Here is a 25591-nt window from a genome sequence, read left to right as displayed (position 1 = left end):
CAACTTGAGTGGTTTGATTTTAAATAACCTATGTTAGTATACACATAATAATTATGTTAGAAAATAATAAACTTTGCAAATTTATAAGGAAATAGGTTGAGACAGTTGAAAGTGGTTTCATTTAGTCCTTTATTAACTCATGAGCGACATCTTTAAAAACATACCTCTCTATTCTAAAACAATGATATAATAATTTTATTATAGTGACATCTATCCGGTGTTTTTCAAACAACAAAGTAGCAGAGATAATCAAACAAATAAATCAAATTTAATTCATAAAATGTCACACAGATGGCAGTGCTACTAAATATTAGCACAGATACATTAGTGTTTGTGAAATTTTCCTTATCCAGTGCCAAGCAATTAGCTGATATTATTAAATTTTATTAGTATATACTTTCCTCAATTATAATTCAAAATTACTGAACAATATTCGCTGCACAGAGTATAAGCGCCATATGAAAATAAATCGTCCTGAGGCGATTCGAACACTTATGTGGATATTTATAAAACGAAATTCCTTCGATCCTTCAGAGGAATATGAAGTCAAGTAGCCTGTCAATCATACAGCCTAAGCAAAATCGTACCCGCAACATATGTGAATTGCATCGACTCTATATCAGAGTGGTAGATATAAGAGCAGGCACAAAAAGAGAAACACGTTTGTTATGACGTTATCATATACCCAAACAACCCTTTTGCCCCATTAGCATCTAAACAATGACGCAGCTAATGTTCCCACTTTTCACCATATCTAGTCCCAAGACGTGATAAGAGGCCATATTAAGCACAAAATTCAGACTCTGAGCTAATATTGAGCAGAAAAACCTAATATTGTACCCGACCTGGGGAACAAACCTAATATCTTAGTACTGTGGCTATTCCCTAACATAACTACGTCAGCGAAGCAGACAAAGAAGAGAAATAAGGAATAGGAAAAAGGAGGTCTGAAAATGAATATCCTTCCCAATCTTTTCTTAAGTCAATAATTTCTATTGATTGTTGATTATCTAGCCGCGGATAACATAATGATTTTTTGGCTATAGCCCAGAGCCCCGTGGATTTGTAAGGTCCTTAATCGCCATCAAAGACAGTAGACTCTATATGAAATTAAAAACAAACCTTTATAAGAGCGTAGTATATTTTACATAACCTGAGCTATTGATTTCTTATCGTTATTTGTTTTTTATTATATCAGTAATTTATTGTACTATCTTCTCCTACGTGGTTATCTCAACTTAGTTGTTTGACAAGATGGCAATAATATAAAAATGTTAAAATTGATATATACGATATAGACACAGCTTAGTGAGGATACGTTAAAGATAGCTATGTACCTATAATTTGGATAAATAAACATTATTATTTGATTATTAAAGCAGGCCCCCAAACTAGAATTAGCCCAGGGCCCGCTAACTGTCGACTCACACCATCAAAAGATCAAATCACTCGAGTTTTTGTACTATGCGAGGCAACTACCTAATTAGGTACTAATGAGAATCAATTATTGCTCCGCTTGCATTAAATTTAAGAATATTTCACAATATATGTCCAATAGCACGTAATAATTGCCTTAATAAAAAGTGCCATCTGCTTCGACGTTCAGTATTCAACAAAAATGGATGTGAACTGGTACCAAAATGGGACTGAAAAACCTAATGGATTTGTGAAAGGATTTGGACGGATGTTCTACATTGTTGATCCAAAGGACACATTTTTTGAAAATGAAAAGGATGTACCCAACTTTTATGTGCAGGTTAGTGTCTTGGATAATTGAATTTCCCCGTTCAGTCTCTACCTAGACTATAAGATTTAGAAGAAGGTTTAATGTGTCCATTATTTTTTATATTTTATGCTTTGCCCGCGTAAAAGAACTTTATGGAATTAAAAATTCCACTTTATATTATTGAAGACAAAATGACAATTAAATTCTTATCCAGGGCTTGGTCTATGTATACCTACTTCTTACAGATTTCCAAACATCTTAACACTTTCTCGTTATTTGTATACATAGCGGCTCGAACAGACATTGTTGGACATTGTTGTTGTAGACCTAGACAGCGCCATCTCCCGGGACCAATTGTGAATTTAAACCATCCAAAACCCACCCGAAAACACATAAAAAAATCATTTAAATCAGTTTATCGATTTAGGAGTTATACTGACATACATACGTAATAACTACATATTTTTTTATGTAAAAAAAACTGCTGTCTACTTAATTCACATGCATCAATGTGAAGTTAAAATAGTAGTTAGATTTTCTGAATTTTTCATTATTTGAGTAATTTCCTTAAATTTTTTTAGTTCGTTATTGTGTCTCCCGCTTTATTATGGAGGGACAATTAATATTTCCAACTTCTCCCTATCTTTCTATTTGATTAATTTCGTTGCGGGATAAAATGCATGCCACTCCCGTTCCTGGTTTACAAGAGTTGTAGTGGTCCGTTTAAGGGCGGGAAAGTTCCTAATAAGATGTCCATATGAGGTAATTACTAATTATCGATAATATTACTTATTTCAGTCCTGGCCGTACTTCCTAATATTTATGATACTGGAGCATATAGTTTTAAAATTAGAAGGAAAGAAAGGCCTTCGTCTGAACGAAAGTATTACTAGTGTTTCGAATGGAATATTCTTGGAAGGAGGGAGGTAAGTTGTTTGGTTTATTCTTCTTTATTTATATATACATTTTACATAGATTTAATAAAGTAAGTATATAAAGATAAAGTAAGTATAAAGTAAGTAAGGATAAAGTAATAAAGTAAGGATAAAGATAAACCCCCTTATTCATAAACGTTTTTTATCTTAGGACGGAGTAAGTAAAGCTGTGATAACAAGCCTGTTTCTCAGTGCCCAACGGCACCGAGAAATAGACATAGGGCCGTTGTGATTGGTTATTATTGTTGTATTTCAATATTAGCCAATCACAATGGCCCTATGTCTACGCACTGCGAAGACTGCCATGCCGTCAACACTGAGAAACAGACTTGTTATCACAGCCTTACTCGGTCGTTAGATAAAAAACGTCTATGAATAAGGGGGAAAGATGATAAAGATAAATAAAGTAAGGATAAAGTAAGTATATTAGTTGTTACAAATGTTTTGCTACCATTATATCCGAATTCATGAATAGAAACTATTAAGGAATTGAAAAAAAGCATAATTAAATAGACATATTATAGAGTCTTACTTATAAAAAATTCGTAAAACTTATGCTTAGTTAAAACACAAATTTACTCGATTAGTTGTAAGTCAAAACTCGCCATTTTGCCTCTTAATAATCTTTAAACTAGGAAATCGGTGATGTTTTTGATAGCTATTTAAGCAATTCTTAATCACCTCTTAACGCTAAAACAAGTTTATAAGTAAGACTAATAGTGACCGCCTTGGTGGCGTAGTTGTAGTTCATGCGCGGTACGGCAGCGATCTGAGGTCCTGGGTGCAAATTCCAGGTCGGGCAAAGTGATATTTGGATTTTTCTGTTCAGTCTGCCTAGAGTCTGGAAACTGGTTCCGATATGGCGATAGGCTCGCTCCCTATCACATCATTGGACGGAATACACTTGGCGAAAAATGTTTGCCCTGGTTACACCTCTGTATATTTCTCGGGGATAAATGCGTGATGTGTGTTTGTATATAGTAATTTAGTGGGATGTCAAATATAAGATGGAATAAGTATCTGAGAGAGGAGATCAAAGAAAGAGACACGAAGAGGACTCATAAAGTGAACATAACTAATGCATATTTCCAAAATACATTGCAATATTAAAAAGGAAGGATGATAAAATAAAAAAAGTTGATATTTCGATACCAATTTTATGTTCAAATTTCAAAATAAGAAATACTAGTTTAAATTTATAATTAAAATTTTAACAAATTAGAAGCAACTTACTCCTTTAATCGGATTAAATAGGATCAAAGAAAATTAGGCAAAGTCAGAAGAAAAAGGCGAGAACGTTCTAAAATTAAAATTATTAAATTAAATGAAAGTCAGGATTAAAGCAATTTTCGAGAACTCTGCCGTAGTACTTCGAAGAACAATTTCATTTGTTATGCTATTTTAATAACTTTATCTGGACTACCCGTTTTGGTTTTGGCCTTTTAAAATTTAATATGACGAAATTTTAAAGGCAGAAATATCCATGATTATTAATTATTTTTACGTTTTTCTTTCAACTGCGAGAACTAATCACTAACTAGACGTGAATTTAAATTCTTTACTTGCCAATACTTGTTTAGTTACCCAGATTAAAGGTGAAACAAAATGTATGAAAATGGACCTTGAGGTATCGCCTTAAGAATACGAATATAAACTTATCCGATTTAATTTTGAGTACATTTATATATAAATTACGAAAGCTATATTTAACTTCATAACTGATTTTAAAAATTCATTTGTGTTTAATTTTTTCCATTCATTCAAAAAGATTGTCAAATCAAAAACATAATATCTTTGTCGCTCTTAGGCCTATTAGGAAGATTTGTTTAAAAGAAAAAGCGTCAAAGGTCTTAACATAAAACCGGTGGGTATCATTACGGCATGTCGAGGAATTCTTAATCATCTGTCGACATTACTTATTGGACTACACTGTACTTCATATGATACGCATTGAAATGTACTGTACTATCAGTGGCGGCATTAACCGAGGCCTCGCAAAAACAAAAAAAATAAACGCCCGACGGAGCGAAAAGACATTTCCCGGTTTTAAAAATGTCGTCGGTAATTGTAACAATAGGTCCTCCAAGGCAATGCGAGGTCCCGGGCGGTTGCTCGATTACCGGCTACCATGGGCATTCCAGGAAAAAGTAATATCTAATTTTTACAAAACAGGTTAATATGGCGGGGCGCGGAATCTTACATGTATACTTGGATCTATACGAACTGGCGACTGGTAGAATTACCGTGGGACAGCACTTCCACTTGGATACTTGCAGCAATAGGAGTAGACTTCTGTTATTATTGGATGCACAGAGCTTGTCATGGTGAGTTACATGCGCTATCGAATATTAGAATCCGCAGAAAAAGTCCAAATGATACGATGAAAATCCCTAATACATCAATTTTATGATTTATCTGAATTCAAAAAGGTGTATCTGTGTTCGAGAAACATGTTTGTACGTCCGTGATTTTCTCAAAAACTACTGATCCGAATCAAAGGGTCTACTTCGAAAAACGAAATCCGTAGTTTCGGATCACGGATCGCACGTTTTGTTACTACGAAGTGTTACGGATCCGATGACGGATTCAACGATGGATCCGAGCGATTCATCGCAATATTTCAGACATGGAATTTATAAGAACTTATAAGGTTTTGCTATCCCTTTTTAAAACCATGTGCGGGGATAAAGTACCATTTCTTTAAAAAAAATGCGGTGAATTTATCCTACCACTACGGTAAGCTACATAACGTTGACGGATCCGAAGTAATTTGGTAGTAGAGTAAAATGCGAAGTTCGGCGTTTCTTCGTTTCGGACCGACGCGACGTTTCGACGTTCGTTTTTTGAAGAAGATCCTCAGATGCAATTTCTTTAACTAATGTTTTTTTTTTTGTAAGTATAATGTATTATTTATTATTTAATTTATAATAAATCAACAGAGGTCCATATCCTATGGGCTCAGCACCAGGTCCACCACACGTCTGAAGACTTCAACATGGGTGTCGGCATCCGACAGTCCATGCTGCAGGGCTGGTGCGGTTTTGTAAGTTTTAATTTCCTCTATCATAAGCGATATATATCTGAATCCGTGGGCCTGTTTGGGCTGGGTTTGTTTTGTTCCGATTTGAAGGAAATTGCAGCTAGTGAAATTTCTGGGTGTAATAATGTAAAAATAACAGCCCTGTATTATATACTGTCCCACTGTTGGGCACGGGCCTCCTCTACTACTGAGACGGATTAGGCCTTAGTCCACTACACTGGCCTAGTGCGGATTAGTAGACTTCACACACCCTCGAAAACTCCTATAGAGAATTTCTCAGGTATGCAGGTTTCCGCACGACGTTTTCCTTCACCGTTAAAGCAAGCGATAATTTACAAAGAAAACACACATATTTTTTTAGAAAAGTCAGAGAGTGTGTGCCCTTGGGATTTGAACCTGCGGACATTCGTCTCGGCAGTCCGTTCCACAACCAACTAGGCTATCACCGCTTTTATAATGTGGGTTAGTGTAATATCGAGTTCGGAACGTAATACAATGCTAGATAGTCCTCAGTATTTTATGATGCTGCTCCAATATGTTAAGGCCAGCGTCAAATTTCCGAATCAGTCAAGACGCTCTATTTATGTTTCCAAAATACGTGATAAATAAATAACGGAATTTTAGTGTTAAAAATCTGTCTACCCATTAGGTCGGCGTGATAAACGAGAACCGAAAATCATTAGCATTGCAAGCCGTTGCACAATATTTGAATATAAAAACAATATTCATGTGAAGAATTTCGCTTAAAGTAAGACTGGATAAGGTCAAATATGCGAGATCAGTTTTCAATATAAAAGTCCGTCATATTTATAGAAAATATCTCAGTTATTTTTTACCTCTATCCGGGACCCAGGGGCTTGACGTCCGGCATTCCAAATGAAGTATATATATTGAAAGACTTTGATTACGGCTTTTGTAGAGCATCGATGTTTTATTTTACGGGAAATGACGTCGCCTTTTAGTATTGAGCTCGAGTCGTTTGACGAAATGACAGCTTCTTTGAATATTCGCAAAACATTTTTGACTGAATTTTGTGTAAAATTATTGGTAGAAAATTCTTACCCTGGCTAATCAGTACGTAATGGATTATGAATTGTGATGATGCTACGTTTCATGTAATTGACTTTTTTTAAGATTCACACACTCACTGATGCACCCAATTTTACGCCGAGAGTATTCCGTCCCATGATGTTGCCATATTGGGCACAAATTTCTGACTCCGTTCCGATACCAAGTTAAAAATACAATAGCACATTTCCCGACCCGGGCATCAAATCCGAGACCTGAGCACTGCAGTCATACCATCATACAACTACTCCACCGAGGCAGCTTTAATAATCTAAATTATAACTCACAGTTACATGAAAAAATACCTTCCAACTATTGGTGCAATCTATATTCAGAGCAATATTTTACACACATTGATTATATTTTGTTTTGCCATTGCGTTTACCTCAACAGTTGCTTTATACTTGAACATATTTTAAAATATAAATGTAAACAAAACCCAAATTTCAGCTGGAAACAGAAAGCTTCGTCCAATTTTTACGTCAACCGCACACCAGCGGCAAAACATTGAAAATACATTACATTCATCACCGCATTTTAAGGAGAAACCGCTGGTCCGGGCTTTTGTTGCATAATGGTGTTAAAATATTATTTAATTTATGATTGTTTTTCTTTAATAATATGTGTTACTGCTTTTTATATTTATACAAAAGCATTGGTATGCAAGCTTGTATAAGATTTAATATTTAACGCATGATCATTGTTTAAACCAAAACCGTCATGATCTGAATCGTCTGTATGATTTTCAACCCTTATAATTTTAGCTCGTGTATCTACCACTGGCCCTGGCAATCCCACCTGCACAATTCGTGATGCACCACCAGTTTAGCTATTTATATATGTTCTGGATCCACACGGAGTCCATCAAGACCCTCGGACCTCTGGAGTATATCCTGAACACGCCCAGCCATCACCGAATTCATCACGGTATGATGTAGAAGTTTTTTTTAAACATAAGGTATATCTTGGATTTGATCCCTAAGGTTAATGGTTTGTTGATATTATGAGACTTAAATACCTTGGCAGAATAGTTGATGCATAACCACCTAAATCTTCAGAAAGATGCAATTTATAGAGGATAATACAGATTTATTTATTATTTAGAGTTTTAACCTTTTTCTTTTCATTAAGGCTCAAGGAACCTCAGTCCTTACATGTCACATCGTATTCTCACGTAAGATAGACGCTTGACATAAAGGTCAATCTTTAAGAGTATAACTTACAATGTGACCTAACAGGCTACAACTATACAGGGTCATTTTAACATCACGTTACTAAATGAAACCACATACTTATCTACTTGAAAATAACATTTTACAATAAGTTGCTTGAGCCGTAGATGTAAAATAAAAAAATGTAAGTTTCGAACAAAATAAATATTAATAAAAAGTAATTTTAATTTTCCGCGCCCTAAAGCTACTACTACTACTCTAAAAGAATTCGTCGCAGCGGCAACATCATACTTTCAGTCAGAAAAAGATCCACGCACACGCCATATACGCATTAAACTACAAAATGCATAAAAAATCAGAAAACTAAAACCAGGATTTTTGGTGAAAATATTAGTTATCAATGAATGATTTTTGGCACAATGTCAGGAGAGGTGAAGACGAGTATGTGGTTTCATTTAGTAACGCAATGTCAAAAAGACCCTGTATATCACTGTCGTTAATAATATTTTAACCTGTACTCCTATGTCACTTTCTTCCTTACGTCTTTTAATTTAGAGATCGAACTGACATAATGGATATTAACCACTGATAGGTTTTTTAATAATTAGATTTTTATATTTGTGTAATGGAATTTTGGTCGTTAAAAAACAATAAGCTTCTCCCTATCATATAGCTGTCGCAATGTGGGTTTGATATAACTCTGTCTACCCTTGAAAATGTATATGTAAATAATTCCAGGCAGCAACCCATACTGCATTGACGTAAATTATGGAGGCGTGTTGATTATTTGGGACAAGCTCTTCGGCACGTTCCGCGGCGAGAAGGAAGGAGACCGTATAGTCTACGGACTCATTTTCCAACAACCATCGTTCAATCCTCTACATTTGCAGGTACCACTAAAATATTTTTATTAGTTTGTTACATAAATATATTATTAAAAGGAGGTAGAAGAGGGAGGAGGCTTTGGTGATAAATGGGAAGATCATACTAATTATAAAATCCATGGCCCTTTTAAGCGAATTAAGGGATTAACCAGTATACACCCAATAAGACAGGTCGTCGTTACTCTTTCTAAGAGTATAACCAAGCAAAACATTATGTGTGACTTACTCTTATACAATTTCCTTGATTACCTAACTCCCAAAAAAACCATATAGGCATCCAGTAATGATATATTTTCTGCAATATTTGCATTATAATTTTGCGCCAGCTCAAAACGCAGGCTTTATTTTCTTGTTCGGGTTTGAAACAAGTTACTAAAACACATTCCTTCCTTACAGACGTTCTACACTAAATACGTGGTTAACAGCTTTAAGAGTTACGACAAATGGTCGCATAAAGTGCGAGCGGTTTTCGACAGGCCTAGTTGGAAGCCTGTACCCTACGTGCGTTTCAAAGACATGCCAGAAGATGTAAGAACTCCAATTGAAACTAAATTATAGCCAATATATAACTGATTAATTGAGTAGCATTTTGGATTTCGATTTAAAGAACAATAATATGCTGACATTGGGAGATCACGTTACCAGACTATAGTGAAATCAGCTTTTGCCCTAGCAACTGAATGGTAGTTGGCATTTGGGATCACTAGTTTTATTTCATCTCAGACTTGTTCATTTCTTTATTTAGTTGTATCAAAATCAGTACACCCAATTTTATTAACTTTGATAAGTTCAAATTTTTCGTATATATTCATACCCAGATTATATGTTCGTACCCATTGAATATTTTACAAGTTTAAGCCGATGCGTATCTTCCACAGCCCGCCATCCACACGCGGCCCAAATATGACGTCACCTTACCCAGATGGTGCACTGGATATTTACTTATTCACTACACTGCTGTCTTGTACGGATTCTACCAAGTTTTCCTGCGGCACTTGGTAAGATACTGACCATCTTAGACTAGTTGCACATAACGCATGTTATAGTGATATTGTAGAAACAACTCAAAGGTGAAATTTGGCACCATGTACAACTTGAAAAAGAAACTATGTTGCTTGAAATATCGATATTTTTAAGCCAAAACGGTGCTACACTTTCATTCATAAAGCGACGTTAAAAATACAGCTCGATCGATGAGTTGGATTGCCTAGGGTCCAAGCCACATTCTCCTATTTCCATTTCTATAAATGATACTAATATTATGGGCTATAACAGACTGCAGGGATCAGTGATATAAGGTGACCCTACTCGAATGCGGGTACACAAAAAACCCAAAAACGGGATTTTAACTCAAGGGAAACCGCGAACAACGGTAGTTAATATTCCACAAATAAATAGAACGGATATAATATCCATAACAATCTTGATTAGGAAACTAATATCCGACATTGAAACAATTTCCTTTGCTTACAGAACTTAATAGATCACAGGAGATTACTCGCACTGGTAAACAGTAATCATACCAGAAAATTATTATATTGACTATTGTCTATTATAATTATAAGTTAAATCCATATTACTGTTATTTATAATTGTATAAAGCGTGTTACCAGCCTCTGTCTAGGTCTCTAGTGGCATCGTATGGACTACGGACCTGAGTCCAATTCTCAGGTCGTGCATTATTGATCTTCTACATATTTGTCCGAGCTTGGCCCCTCAGAGGCTAAGTCAAATAGATTGTATAAGTTATTCAAACATCGTTAACTTATTCCTATATTTTTAGGAACTACCCTCAATAGATTGTAAAAGTAATCCGAAAGTCATTAATTCAAATGTCGTTTTTTCAGGAACTACCTTCATCTACACTTTTCATCCTAGTGCTGTACATATTAGCATCTCTAACCGTCTTCGGAATGATTCTAGACGCTTCACCAAAAGCGCCCTACTACGAAACTCTACGATGTCTCTCGTTCTTGACTCTTGCTAACTGGTTTAGTCCGATTTTGGCCGTCAATGTTATGATAAAATTTATGTATTTAATGTCAGGAATGTTTTGGTTTATATTCGTTTGTAATAGTAAGGAAATTCAACCTTATTGAATTAAAAGTTATTTAAAATTAAGTGTAAGAGAAGATTTCGGCATAATTGTGTCGACTGGCGAGAAGTAATCGTCTCTCATCAACCAATGCTATCTGGACCCTACTCCACTTACCATTAGGTACAATTTACCATGCCCGTCTAATATATGTAACATTTGACACATAAATAAAAAATACATAATACTTACTTAATGAATTTTCTTTATCCAAAAAACTAATTGCCTTTGGATGTTACATACTGTACCTTCGAAATATCATATAGATCAACAGGATATGCGTCTACTAACAGTCGCAGAAATTATGCCGGCCTTATTGGACATCGGCTGACCCAAAACCACAACTTATCAGAAGCTACTGTAATGGGTTTTTTACAATGTGCCTCTTGAATAACCCTTTAGTTCCTTTAAAAACCACAGTAGCTTACCTATGCTTAAAGTACCTACTTTTAAATATTCTCTGTTACTATTCAAAGCATTCGTTATTAATTCTTAAAATTAATTCATAGTTATTTTCCTTTCCACTTATGTATAAATACGAAAGTTATTGAAGATGATGGTCCATATTTGTTAAAAGTAACCGCAGAAACCTCAACGGATTGGGATGAAATTTAGCACACAGATCCGTGTCAAAATTCAATGTATTAGGCTGGGGAATAAGTTCGTAGCGTTTTTACTGAAAACTTTTAATTAAATAACTCAAAAATACAATTAACATAGTTTTGTAGAGCAGAAAGAGTTCTATCGAATGAATACTTACCCTTTGCCAAACAGCAAACATATCATTGTAAAATAAAAGAAATATAAAAACGCTATGAACTTATTCCCCAACCCAATATATAATATGTTCTACCATATCCTTAATTAATATACAGGCTACTTTGATCAAGATAAATTTCAGTATTTTATTCCGAAAACGCGGGTGAAGCCACGAGCACAACCTAGCCTACTATCAATATTACATCCTCATCTTTACACCAATGTCACGTATGACCACCTCGTAATAAATACCTATAAATAATTTTCTAGTTGACCTTTCGAACGTGAACTTGGCAATGATTGGGCCTTGCTGCAGTCATTATTAGAATGTCAGTTTGTTGCATTATTATAAACAAATTATTATGAACCTTATTTTACAAAATGCGGTTACATTATGTATTTGATCCTCATTTTACAAGGAAGGCTTAATGGAAGAACATATAAACAAAACAATCAAGTAACAAGTGGAGTGAGGTCCAATAGAACGTCGACTGACGGGATATGATTAACCCACGACAGTCGACACAATTTTGCCGGCCTGTTGGAACCGGATATACACTGGCTGATCCCGGAACACGACACACTTACGTGACCCTCTGTGGCGGGTTTTAACACCTTGTGTACAATGGTCTCTCTCCAGGCCGATATAAAATGTATCCTACCACCAAAACTCACAGCTAACAGAAATTGTAGTGTTTTGAACAGAATAGTCACACAAAAAAACACGTTCTCACATTTCGCATATACCTTCAAACCTTCGAATAGTTATAGTAATTAAATTTCTAAGTTTTAATTTATTCAGTGATGCAATAACCTCTCAGAGTTACTACATTTGTTTACAAAACAAATCATAAATAGACGTAACTTCGTTTCCATATGATTAGGGTTCCTCAGTCTGTAATTAGTTAAAGGGTTTTTACACTATCGTGAGCAAATTAAGGCCTTATTTAGATACAGTGATAATTCAATTTTAATTGACATCAAGCATCCCTTAATACTAGAGATTTGCAAGAGAAAATTTAATAGGTAATTACGTAATGTAACAAACTTTTGCGGGTTTAATTTTTCGATAGACTCGGTGGCGTAGTTGTATTGCGTACGCGGTACTACTATAAGGCTGAGGTCTTTAGTTCGAATCTTGGGTCGGGCAGTGAAAATAGGTTTTTCTAATCAACATTAGCCCGGAGTCTGGAAATATGCTCGGGAAATAGCAGTAGGCCTGCACCCTATAATTGAACATTATGAAACGCAGATTGTGAGTGTTACCTCTGCCTATCCCCGAAAAGGGTATAAGGCGTGATATTATTTATGTTAATTTTTCAGCAAAAAACTTTATACCTTATACTATAAATAACAAAATTAAATTTATGTAATCACCATTAATTGCATGTTTGTGAAGTCACAAGGTAACAAACAAACTTTCGGACACGATACGCGGATATTACGTTGTTGTGGTGAATAAAACCATTAAATATAAGTACATTTATCTTGATTGTTAATGGATCTTAATATTGATATATTTAACACTAGCTTTTGCCTGCGGCTCCACACGCGTGAAAAAGGTTCTCCGGGATAAAAACTAGCCTATACCACGCAAAAGGAATGTCGCTTTTCATTAGTGAAAAATTCGAAATCGCTTTAGTATTGAGATTAGCGCGTTCAAACAAACAACCAAAACTCTTCTGCTTTGTATATTAGTAAAGATGTGGAAGACTTACAGCTATACAGATATATGTCGAAGCCACGAGCAAAAGCTAGTATATAATAAAATAATTAAATAACGTGGCGAATTATTTTATTATAAATAGTCATAATTCGCACTTCACTGGTTGACTATTTCTATGATTCTTGGAAAATGGATATTATTTAAATAAATTACTTTATTTAAACGTTATTGATAATAACGGCACGATACTGTAATATTGTTACCTTGGTACGCGTCAAATCGGCACTATGACGTCTTTTTTACGGTTCCATACCTCCAAATATAACCCTTCACCTGGGCCTCCCCAGGCAAAAATAAAATCCGGGATAATATTTCCCAATGTAAAAGTAGCCTAGCACATAGGATTAATATAGCTTCGAATTAGTTGTAAAAATATCAAAATCGATTAAACAATTCCTGAGATTAGCGCGTTCAAACAGATTAACACAGAATTTGTATATATTTGAATAGTTTACGAGGAAAATACATAAGAAAAACAACATGCACGTAGATTAAAAATATTGCATAAACATTCAAACTATTACAAATGCTACAAAACAAACATTATACAATCAGACAAAACAATCGTGGCGCTCGCAAAAAGTTCATTTGAATTCAATAACAACTATAAACTGCGCCATAGTTCTCCGAACTATTCTTCTAGCTATACTCATACATTACTTGCAACGTAAACAAACCTTCACTATGCCTTGTAAAACACTTTTAAAATAAATGCGCATACATGATTTTTATTCTTCAAAAGGTAGGCAGGGGATAAGTGCATTTTTCACCTTGCGTATTCTGTCTCATGATGTCATTTGGCGAGCCTATCGCTATTTCGGGCAAAGATTCTAGACTAAGCTAATACTGAGCAGAAAAATCCTATAGCATTGCTCGACCCGGAATTCAAACCTGAAACCCCAGAGGCATTCGATAAACATATGTTTAATATAGCAGGAGATTGTATTATTTGCTTGGTCTCGTCACAACGTATGAAGGGCTAACGTGTATAAGGGACTGTGAGGAACCTTTGGTTTTATTTATAAAACACCATTTCGACTTCTCTAAAACCATTTGCTCGGGACTGGATGCTCACTAATAATGTATGTAAAGTGAACGATCGTACAAACTAAGTCAAGTCGTTTCTGCAATTTGCTCAAAAAGAAAGTTGTAATATCACATAAAATATTTATATAGAGGAAGATATTTATCGTAAGCGTTGGACTGATGCCGCTAACTCTTGCACCAAGCACGATACAAAATAGCCACAAAACTGTGCATATTTCGGTCTGAATCAATTACTCATAATGTTTTACTTCACCGTAAAAGCAAGCGATAATTCGCCAAGAATACGTACATAACCGTAGAAAAGTCAGAGGTGCGTGCCCTTGGGTTTGAACCTGTGCATATTTATCTCGGCAGTCCGTTTCACTCCTTACTAGGCTAAAAATTATTTTACAGTAATACAGTAATATATATATATGGATATATATAGATGGATCCCTATTTCCCTTGGTCACGCCATCACGCGTGAACGGCTGGACCGATTTCACAATTTTTTTTTTTTTTTTTTTTGTTGTCAGAAGAAGGATCTTATGAAAGAAAAAATTAAGGAAGTTGAATGGAACGTTAAAAAAATTTAAAAAAGGTAATTTTAGCGATTGACAGAATGCGCGCTGCAAATTCATAGTTGACAGGATCAGGATCGTCTGTCGGGTCAGCTAGTATATACATAGTTATATAAAATATAATATCTGCCCTATATTATATACTGTCCCACTGCTGGGCACGGGCCTCCTCTACTACTGAGAGGGATTAGGCCTTAGTCCACCACGCTGGCCTAGTTCGGATTGATCTTCACACATCCTCAAATTCCTATAGAGAACTTCGTAGGTATTTTACAGTTGCTACAACTATGTTGCTCCACCAATCAACAGTTGATTATAACACTTCACGAACAGAGATCGTGCAGCACCTAAACTTCCATCAAAAAAACGCTTTTGCGCATATCACAATTAAAATTGTTCTAATTTTTTTTATCAAATGTCACGTGTATAGAAACGTGTACTTGTTTTCTTCATTCACAAACTGGATTATGTAGCATTGAACTCATGAATGGAGAATGGTTAACTAAAGTTATCAGCGCTCGTGACGTGGCCAATATTCGTATCGATGCAGTTAACGAATCTATATAAATAAAAATGAATCATCGAAATGTTTGTACGCGCATAACTTCCAAACGGTTGCACCAAATTGGATAAATCTTTCTTTTGTGTGTTCTTTATTGTCAGGAGAAGGTTTGAGAAGATAAACATTAAGGAAGTTGAGCAGAAAATTAGAAAATTTAAGAAATCTTAACGACAATATTATTTTTACATAACTGTGAGTTGTTTGAAATAACTCTAAGCGATTGACAGAATGCGCGGTAAGTTCATAGTTAAGACGGGACAACGTCTGTCGGGTCAGCTAGTACGTATATAAATATGTTACTAAGCAAGAAATAAAAGCCTTATTATTAATATTATTATATCTCTACAGTTAGACAATTATATGTGTAAAAAAAATCGTGTTGTCGATTCCCGTGCATTTTGGGACACTCTTTTCTGGCAACACAATTTACAATTCGAAGTTTAAATGTTCATGCTTAAGTATTTTAGTTTCAATTTCGTTCGCGGGGCGCTGTTCAAATTTCCACACAAAACTTAACTTAAACTATTACGTTAACGATACTGTATCGTAAATATTCGTGTTAAGGATACAGTTATGAATGGCGAGTGATAAATGTGTTACCTTCGCTGAATGAAGGAAATCTAAAGTTCATCCCTGTACCCTTCATGCTTAGATGGAAGTAAAACTAATAATTGATTTTCAATTCCAATCTTGAATAGCCCGTTTGATAGTTAAAAAACTCACAATAATAGTTTTATATAAAAAATATATATATATCTTTATTTACTACTACACAAATCTTTCTTATTAGCTATCAGGAGTAATTTACTTTTAAACATATAAATGGCAGTCCTAGGAAAATGAACAAGAGAATCATCTAATGCCACCACACATTTGGCACTAGTAAAACTACACTTTCTACAGACCATTCAGAACCGTGTGAATGCATCGCAAGTTCTTGTCGCTTAAGCTTTTCCCATTTTCCAATGATTTATGTTCAAAAACCGACACTCGGCCATATCGACATCAAACTACTGACGCTTACAAGCCCACGCAATCCGTGCCAAACGCCTTATCCACACGTTTGAATTTATGGTGGCATGGCGAGGCTTGGAAAATGTGTAGTTTCAGCATTATTTGATCATCGTACCTCATATACTTTAAAAATACTAGATACAGCCTTAAAGATGCTCAACACAACACAATAAAATCATAAAAAATATGGTTGAAAAAAGTTCCAAAGTTCCTAAGAATTTGTATTAAAAAATATCGTATTCAAAAGGGTACCTACCTATATGCATCAAATTCTTAAAACACTGATGCATAAGAAAATAATGATCGAAGAAGTTCCTTCCTTATACTTATTATTCTCTCCGGTTATGTCGGATCACCGTCTCACGGAACTATGAGAGTGAAGGAACGGATAGTGCTTGTGTATTACGCACACACTTGTGCACTATAATATCTCCTGCATACCTGACTGATCACCGTGGCCGAAATTCGGTTAAGAATGAATTAATCATACTTATTGTAGTAACAATTAAATTGAAGGATTAAAATAAAAATATATATAAATATTGAAAACATGAAGCCAACATTCAACAAAAGCTATCAAATAATTATAAAAATCAATAAGATATCTCACTGGTTAAAAATGTGATTTAGATCAGGTCGTGGAAAATTTTATTCTAATTTTAATTAAGTTGAGCTTACATCATTTTTCGATTCGATGGCCATATTTTATTATTTGAATAAATTATATAAGCTTATTACACGTGCCATGATATTTTGCATGGAAAAGATACAGGAAGATCTCCGCTGAAATAAGAATACATAAATAGACGAGCTTATGCCTACGACTTCGCTTGCGTGTAAGAGTTTTTTAGAGATAAAAGTCCAACTTTGCTGTTTTCTGGGATATGCAAACTCGGGAATTCCGAGACGTGATTTATTTACAAATTTAATACAAATCAGTTCTCTGTTACTTTTAACATCGTATCTAGGACACCCCCCCCGCGTATAGTAACAACAATACACAAGGTGTAAAACCCGCTATAATGACTCACGTAAGTGTCGCGTTCCGGGATCAGCCTGTGTATATGCAGTTACAAACAGGCCGACATAATTGTGTCGATTGTTGAGGGGTAATCGTCTATCATTAGTTGCTATTTTATCTGATCCCTACTCCACTTACCATCAGATGAATTGAGATCATTTACCGAGCCAATACAAAAACACATTTCCGCATTTCTAAAATTTGTAATATTTATGGTCCCAGCTTTACTGCAGGCTTTTTGAAGCTTGCAACGAAGCCTTTCGTATTGTGTCAATGTCATCAAACTAGTTTTTTATATATTAACCAAATGACCTTCACAATCTAATAAAATATTGTTATTTTGCACAATTTGTATTCATGAATAAATGCAAGTCATTGTTGATTGAAATGTTGTACTTAAGCTATTTTTAATTGATAATTATAGGTTTATTGTATGATTAAATCTTTACAGATAGGAACGACGATTGGCTATTTCTACCACAGAACAGCGGAATCTTATTCTGATTTCCTTTGTTTGAACGCCGAGACGAGCTTGCCGTTTGCCTGATGGTAGGCGATACGACCTCCCATTAACAGTAGAAACGCCATACATCTTTAATTATAAAGTATTTCTTGGTATTCCACTACGCTCGCCTTCCTGAGCCATAAGGTGTTAAGTCTTATTATATTCAGGGGCCTTATTCTCTATCCCGCACGTTATTTTGACAGTGCGTAACAAGCGCGTAACACAACGCATCATGTTTAGGACTATAGAAATTTGGCTTACAGAATACCATTCCACGCACGTTTCTCAAAGATAACATGACACGGCCGCGTTACGCGGCTACACTATCATACAGAATAAGGGCCCTGTAGTTACACTGGTGACTAGTTACAATGTCCTTCAAACCGGGGCACAACAGTGTAGTCACTGTTGCTTAGCGGCAGAAATAGTCATTACAGTGGTACCTAGCCAGGCGAACTCTCACATATGAGAGACCCACCACCAGTAAATCTGTATATCGCATGTCATTTTGACAATGCGTAACAAGTACGTAACGCACCGCGTCGCGTTTAAGACAATTTCCATACAGAATACTATTCCACGGTAATTTTACTAAGGTTAACACAGCCGCATTACGAGTTAACACTGTCATAGAAAATGAGGCCCCAGTGCAGAAGAATTGGAGTGATCTAGTTAGTAAAAGATTTTCAGTAGACAAAATACTTGGTATTAAAAACTTAACATCCTAAGTCTCAAGATAATGAGAGCGCTTGTTAAAGAAACTTATAAAATGTAAAAAAATATGTTTTCATGGAAAATGTAGTCAGCATCAGATGTATTCTGAGAAGTACGTACATTCAGTTTAAGAATAAATCCGAAGCAAAATAGATGAGATTATTTATTTCTTGTACTTCTATTTCTAGATAGAATGAAAAATTCTTAGAAAAAATATTTTTCAAGCATCTTTGATCTACACACTCGTAAAACAAAGGAGTAGAATGAGTCTTATTTTATACTAAAAATAACTTTTATGCCGGTTGAACACCAAAATATATCCTACTAGCTTTTGCTCGCGGCTTCGCCCGCGTTAAGGAGTTTTTCGGGTTAAAAGTTCCGCTATGTATTTTCCCGGTATAGAAAGGAACCCATAACCTTCTCAGGGTGCAAAACTATCTACGTATCATTCATAAAAATCTGTTCAGTAGATTTTAAAAAAATCGATATCATACAGACAGATAACGGGACTTTGTTTTATAATATGTACCAATGCAGATGTCATTTTACTTTCGCTTTCATGGCTAAGAAAATTACACATAGAACATAGCTTTACTTATTTTGAATTATTATATAAAAAATATTTCAGCTACGCGAACTCACTTAAATTAACTTACTTTTGCTTTTATCTACAACCAAAATTACTTGATGGAAAAACAGTCCTTACTTAACTTAAACTTAAAATGAATTTAGTTTTATAGCAAACGAAATTTTGTTCAGTTCTCGCCGTAGACAGCTAGAAATAATTGATACTCAAATGAAATGAAACTTTAAGAAAATAAACACTTAAGGCTTGTTTTAGAAACTTCAAACTAGAAAACTCCAAGTATAGCTTAAAGTATCTATCGCAGTCGTTTAAGCGAAATTATAACAAGTGAAAAGTTATGAAACAGCTCGTACTTTGTCTAACTTTGTCTTGGAAAAGAAATTTTCTTTCACTGGACGGTTTATTTATCTTTAGAAAATATAAAGTAAATTATGGCCCATAGATTGTTTGAAATGAAACTGTATAAGCTCAGCATACACGAACAAATTTGTTTTGTACATAATTTTTTGGTTTTGCATCATTTGATATTTAAATTTTGGTTACATAGCCTATGCATATGCAATATCAATGTCTACCATTAAATGGTGTTAATTTTTTTTTTCTTCTTCTATGTGAGGGGATGATTAAACGATCTGTTTTTTCTTTCAAACGTGTCTCAACAAACGCGCAAATCTCTCGTTCAGTTTTCTAAAATTACAATATAAATAATAAATGTTGATTGCTATCTTGTAAAGCATTAATTTTATCTGGTGTCAAATTTGAAGGCTTGATGAGCTCGAAACTAACGAGGTTTAATCAAGCAAGTTTAAACTTTAAATTTATTTAACCAAAGTTAATTCTCAAAAACTTTACAGAAAGCCAAGCGGTGAAATGATTTATTTTTAAAAAACTACATCACTTTGTGTCATAAAATTTTTATTAACAATATTAATTTTGACGCTCGTCTGTCAAGGCTTTATGTTATACGATGGGTTCCGTATAATAAAAACTGTAAATTGTCTGTTGGTGTAAACATACTTTTCTATTTTTCCATTTCAATAAGCCGCGTCTAGTCGGGAGTGGAGCGGATTGCAAAGGTCGTGGGTTTGACTCTAGCTCCCACGGCACACATGCGTGACTTTTAAGGTAGAAATGTGTGTATATTTTTCATTTGAAACATTGGGAAACATCGTGATGAACCCTAAGAATATATTCACAACTTTTGTATTACAAATAATATCAGCACTAAATTATATTCTGTCCCACTGTTGGGCACGGGCCTCCTCCACTACTGAGAGGGATAGGCCTTAGCCCACCACGCGCGCCTAGTGCGGGTTGATAGACTTCACATACCCTCAAAATTCCTATTGAGAACTTAACATCTTCTCTCAGTGGCCGTCCTGAGCCGAGGCCGTGACCCTTTAGAGGGTCGCCCTCAGCATGGTCACTTAAGGGCTCGCAGTGCCTAAAGCACTCACCCGCAAGATCGGTGTGTTTGTATAAGCCGGCCCTGCTAGGCTAACAAAGGTATGTCAGGTACAAAAAAAAAAAAAATATTGAGAACTTCTTACGTATGCGATTTCCTCACAATGTTTTCCTTTACAGTTAAAGCAAGTCATAATTCACAAATAATACACACATAATTTTAGGAAAGTCAGAGGTTTGTGCCCTTGTAAATTGAACCTGTGGGCATTCGTTGGCTGAGAACCAAACATAAACCCCCTTAATAGTAATAATAGAGGAAAAATATATTATTGAGTATATCTAGATACCATTAACTTTTTAACTAATTGCAATCGACAGTCACGCATTCCAATGTAAATATATCTTCATGCTCAAACCACGATATGGTTAATGTGTAAGCCAATTATTTAAATATGGCGTAAGAATACTAAAAACAATTATAGAATCGTAATTGCTGTTGTCAAATTATGGCGTAATTCGTCATGATCAGTCTTATTTATAAAAATTTCGTAAAGCTATGCTTAGTTAAAACACAAATTTACTCGATCACCTGTAAGCCAAAACCCGCCATCTTGCTTCTTAATAAGGCTTAATTTAGGAAACCGGTGATGTTTTCGACAGCTATTTAAGCAATTCTTAATCACTTCTTAGCGCTAAAACAAGTTTGTAAGACTGGATAAATTTTACGAAGAGGCAAGTTGCAAAAATTTAATTCATTACTGTAACCAGCGTATGAAGTTTTTTCTTCTTCTTCTGCCTTTATGTTCACCCAATGCTGAGTGTAGGCCTCTTGCATTGCACACCAGGTTGCTCTGTCTAGGGCAGTTTAGTCATGTTCATATGTAACTTGCTTGCTTAATATTTACAAATGCAACGCTCATTTCCACTACAAATAAGAACTTTCCCGCCCACACACACACCACTACAACTGTAAACCAGGATCAGCAGTGGCACACGATGACACTGAGCGGTGAAACTCAATGAGTCTCGGGGAACACTAATCTGTCTTTATCCCATAAATAATTTAATCAAATAGAAAGAAACACGACTGCCTATAAACAGCAGGAACATCAACCAAGACCGTGAACTACAAAGTATTGTTTGGTATTCCACTGCGCTCGCCATCCTTACACATGAGATGTTAAGTTTTAATATAACAAGTAGTTACACTGGCAACAACGCCCTTCAACCCGAAATACAACCGTACCTACACAATGCTGCTTGCCAACAGAATTAGACATTGCGGTAGTGCCTACCCAGGCGAACTCTCACATATGACCTACCACCAGTATATTATGGTACCTATTTCATAGTAAAGTCAACCTTTATGTAACTTTTCTTCCAACCACGTCATACGGCGGAATACACACGGCGAAAAAATAAAGGAAAAGTGCACTCGTGGTGCCTCTGCCTTAGTCAAGGTTAAATGGCGTATGTGCTATCTTGATTTTTATTAGTTTATTTATCCTTAATGCACTTATCAACCTAGATATTACAATATAAATACTGTAACCATGTAATTGATTCAATTAAATTAACATAACCGGTATCTTCTTATGAAAGTGGTGTTGCATGTTGCATCATGTTTCAAGTTCATTACCATTGTGGGGAGATTTATGCGTGATTTATGGTAAATTGATGGATTGTAGTTAAGTAATAAGTGTGGTAATTGCTTCGTACACGTGGATTGGAAGGAATATGTAGGTAGTCGAGCAGCGAGACTAATGTTTCGCTGGCTTATTATTACAAGGTCCTATGTTAAGTTACCACTATAGTAGATATGCAATTTAAATTTTTCTTTGGTAAACATTAAAAAAGATAATCATTTTTGGTTCTCGCCTTATTTATCTGGGTTATTAGTATTTTCACTGAAAAATAATTACAATCATGTCATATATAATTCAATCTGTACATCAAATATAATATTAATATGAACTAAAAAAGACATAGCAACTCGTCAACCTAAAACATAACTCAAGACTTGCAATACATAGAAATGAATGCATATAAGTTTTATTTTTAATACGCACATACACTCACGCCTTTTCATCCTGAAGGGGTAGCCAGAGACGCACCTGGTGCACCCACGTTTCATCACGCCTATTACGTCCCATGATGTGATAGGTAACGAGCCTATAATCATATCGGATACAAATTTCGTACTCTCTCCTGAGTAGTAAAACCCAATATCATTTTGCCCGACTTGAGTTTCGAACCCGATATCCCAGCACTGCAATCATACCTTAATTGAACTCCACTGGGGCAGTCAGTTTTACTTTAATAGTTTCCTTATAGCCATTTTTTTACTGTTTATTTACGGAAACAATAAAGACTGGGCCAATGTTAAGTAAAAATACCTTATTGGAATTACATAATTTGCGTAAGGACAAACATACAATTAAAGCTCAATAAAGCCGTAATTAAAGTCCAAAAAAGCGGCGATAGCCTAGTTGGGTGTGGAACGGACCGCCGAGGCGAATTTCCGTAGGTTCAAAACCCAAGGGCAGACATCTCTGACTTCTCTAAAAAATATGTGTATTATTTGTAATTATCGCTTACTGTAACGCTGAAGGAAAACATCGTGAGGAAACCTGCATACCTGAGAAGTTCTCTATTGGAATTTTAAGGGTGTGTGAAGTCTACCAATCCGCACTACAGCGTGGTGGACTAAGACCTAATCCCTTTCAGAAGTAGAAAAGGCCCGTGCCTAGCAGTGGGGCAGATATGGGGCAGATATATATATATATATATATATATATATATATATATATATATATATATATATATATATATATATATATATATATATATATAAGGCGCGTTGGGGTAAGATCTTAGGAGGTGTAACATCGTATAAATCAAATAACTCGCAATTGTGTTATAATTTTTGTTTTTGGACAACACTACCTGCGACCCCATTTTCTTGCTTACGTTGCACTAGTTCACATAAATGATTCCGTCAAGTAATTAATGTTTACGGTGCTAACAAACAAAATATCGGTATTTCGTCGTTCCCTGGCAGATCCGGATTAACCCCATGCAAGAATTTGCCTAATTTTAATTGAGTATTTACTGTTTTCAAATAATTTTGTAGTCATATAGTATCATAAAGGAAATAAATCTTGTGACTTCTTTATTCAAATTTGTCGAAACACCTATATTCCCTGAGATCCGATCTTTACCCATACAATTATTTGTCGTTAAAGAACGGATAAATATCGTTCGATCTAGCACTTGTAAAATATTGCAAATTTGTGTCAAAATTTACACACAAAAACGTCTGAACTCAATAATTATGTAATTTTTTTTAGCTCAGTTGAATGATCAATTTTGTTTATTTGTTATTTATTTACACGTGTATGAACTATTTCTTAGAATATTTTTATAAATATCTACAGTGTTAAGCATGAGGGGTAAGATCGTAAGCCTAGAACTTTTAAATAAACAAATTTCGCTTCTAAAAATATCTCACGATATTTTTAAAGATTTTTGAATGTTTGTAAATGACTATCTAGATCAGAATATGCTCTTTTTATGGATTTTAGAATCCCTGTATCATAGACGATTTTAGATAGTAGTCCGAACTATACCTGTGAAGGTCCTATCTTTCTCACACATTTCTAAAAGTATGGTACTTTTTTAAAGCCTTATAAAACATTAACTATTATTTTTAAGGAATTGAAAAAATATATACCATTTAGTACATTTAATAACATGTAGCTAAGTTAATGATTCATTATGATAACTCCTATAGAATTCTTGTAAAAAAATAATTCGAGAAGACTGTTTAACACGTCGAAAAAGCGTCCGATTTAACCCCAACGCACCTTTATGGCATATATATATATATATATATATATGCCAATGCCACGTTACAGATTTACATACATTTAGAACCGGTTAGAAGTTTTAAATTTGCTTAGCTTCTTCTGTAGCCGTCGATACACTACTGGTTGGCGGTTGATTTTAACAATGCTATGGTACTTACTCTAAAATGTCCTTTAACGTATCGTGCATAGAGAATTGCACAAAAAAATATGGCAGTACATAAATTTTTCACTGAAATAAGGATATCGAATATTTTTCCCTAACTAGTAGTTAGATATTATAAGCACGAGCAATATTTTCAAAGTACGATGCTTACGATCGTCAATTATTTTATAATCAGTAGGTAGAATAAAATTATAATTTTATGCAAAAAGTAGTTTTCCCGTACCGGGAATCGAACCCGAGCCTCCTGGGTGAAAGCCAGGTATCCTAGCCACTAGACCATACGGGATGACGATGGAGTCGCTATTTTACGGACCACATGATTTTTAAACAGTATTTTATAATAAATTTATCGTTTTATTCGATAAAAAGTAGGCGAAAGAAAGAAAGTTTTATTGCTAGCACAATTTTAAATACACACATTACTACATTAAACAAAGAGAATTACTATATTATTAGTAAATAAATAAACAAAAATAACATTAAGTCCAGCAAATGTACCTCATTTAGCTAAATGCTACAGTACGACCTAAGTAGTACTGCAAGTTCGATTTTCGATGGGTTTTCTGTAAATGTAATTACCTTTACTTGCTTTCGCTTGGAGCTTTACATGCGGAGAAACGTTATAATTTAATTAGTACAACTTTTAACGGTTTAAATAATGGATAAGAACACTAAAAGTTTATTTTAGAATACGAGGTTTCTATGGTATATTCGAAAAAGTGCTAATAAAATGTCATTAAA

General features: G+C 34.9%; 1 protein-coding gene and 1 non-coding gene across 2 annotated transcripts; one reads left to right on the top strand and one right to left on the bottom strand.

Moving 5' to 3' along the window:
- The first annotated feature begins 1308 nt into the window (after nucleotides 1-1308).
- LOC115440656 (alkylglycerol monooxygenase-like) lies at nucleotides 1309-11078 on the top strand. The gene is made up of 9 exons (XM_037440746.1): nucleotides 1309-1756; nucleotides 2525-2652; nucleotides 4834-4985; nucleotides 5601-5704; nucleotides 7534-7696; nucleotides 8680-8831; nucleotides 9222-9353; nucleotides 9704-9823; nucleotides 10673-11078. The coding sequence occupies exons 1-9, from the start codon at nucleotides 1619-1621 to the stop codon at nucleotides 10922-10924; spliced, it is 1341 nt and encodes a 446-aa protein (XP_037296643.1). The 5' UTR covers nucleotides 1309-1618; the 3' UTR covers nucleotides 10925-11078.
- Nucleotides 11079-25064: 13986 nt separating this feature from the next.
- Nucleotides 25065-25136, bottom strand: Trnae-uuc. The gene has a single exon. It is a non-coding gene; the product is annotated as a tRNA-Glu (tRNA).
- Nucleotides 25137-25591: the final 455 nt, after the last annotated feature.

This window comes from Manduca sexta, chromosome 20, assembly GCF_014839805.1.
Source record: "Manduca sexta isolate Smith_Timp_Sample1 chromosome 20, JHU_Msex_v1.0, whole genome shotgun sequence".
NCBI lineage: Eukaryota > Metazoa > Arthropoda > Insecta > Lepidoptera > Sphingidae > Manduca > Manduca sexta.
The sequence above is the reverse complement of the archived record's forward strand: the minus strand, read 5'-3'. Positions and strand labels throughout refer to the sequence as shown.

What these genes read in the sequence shown, in the direction of transcription:
- LOC115440656 (XM_037440746.1), top strand. Translation starts at nt 1,619, where the DNA reads ATGGATGTGAACTGGTACCAAAATGGGACTGAAAAACCTAATGGATTT. An exon ending in GATGCACAGAGCTTGTCATG is followed by an intron (nt 4,986 to 5,600) that starts GTGAGTTACATG and finishes ATAAATCAACAG; the next exon opens with AGGTCCATATCCTATGGGCT. An exon ending in CCATCACCGAATTCATCACG is followed by an intron (nt 7,697 to 8,679) that starts GTATGATGTAGA and finishes AAATAATTCCAG; the next exon opens with GCAGCAACCCATACTGCATT.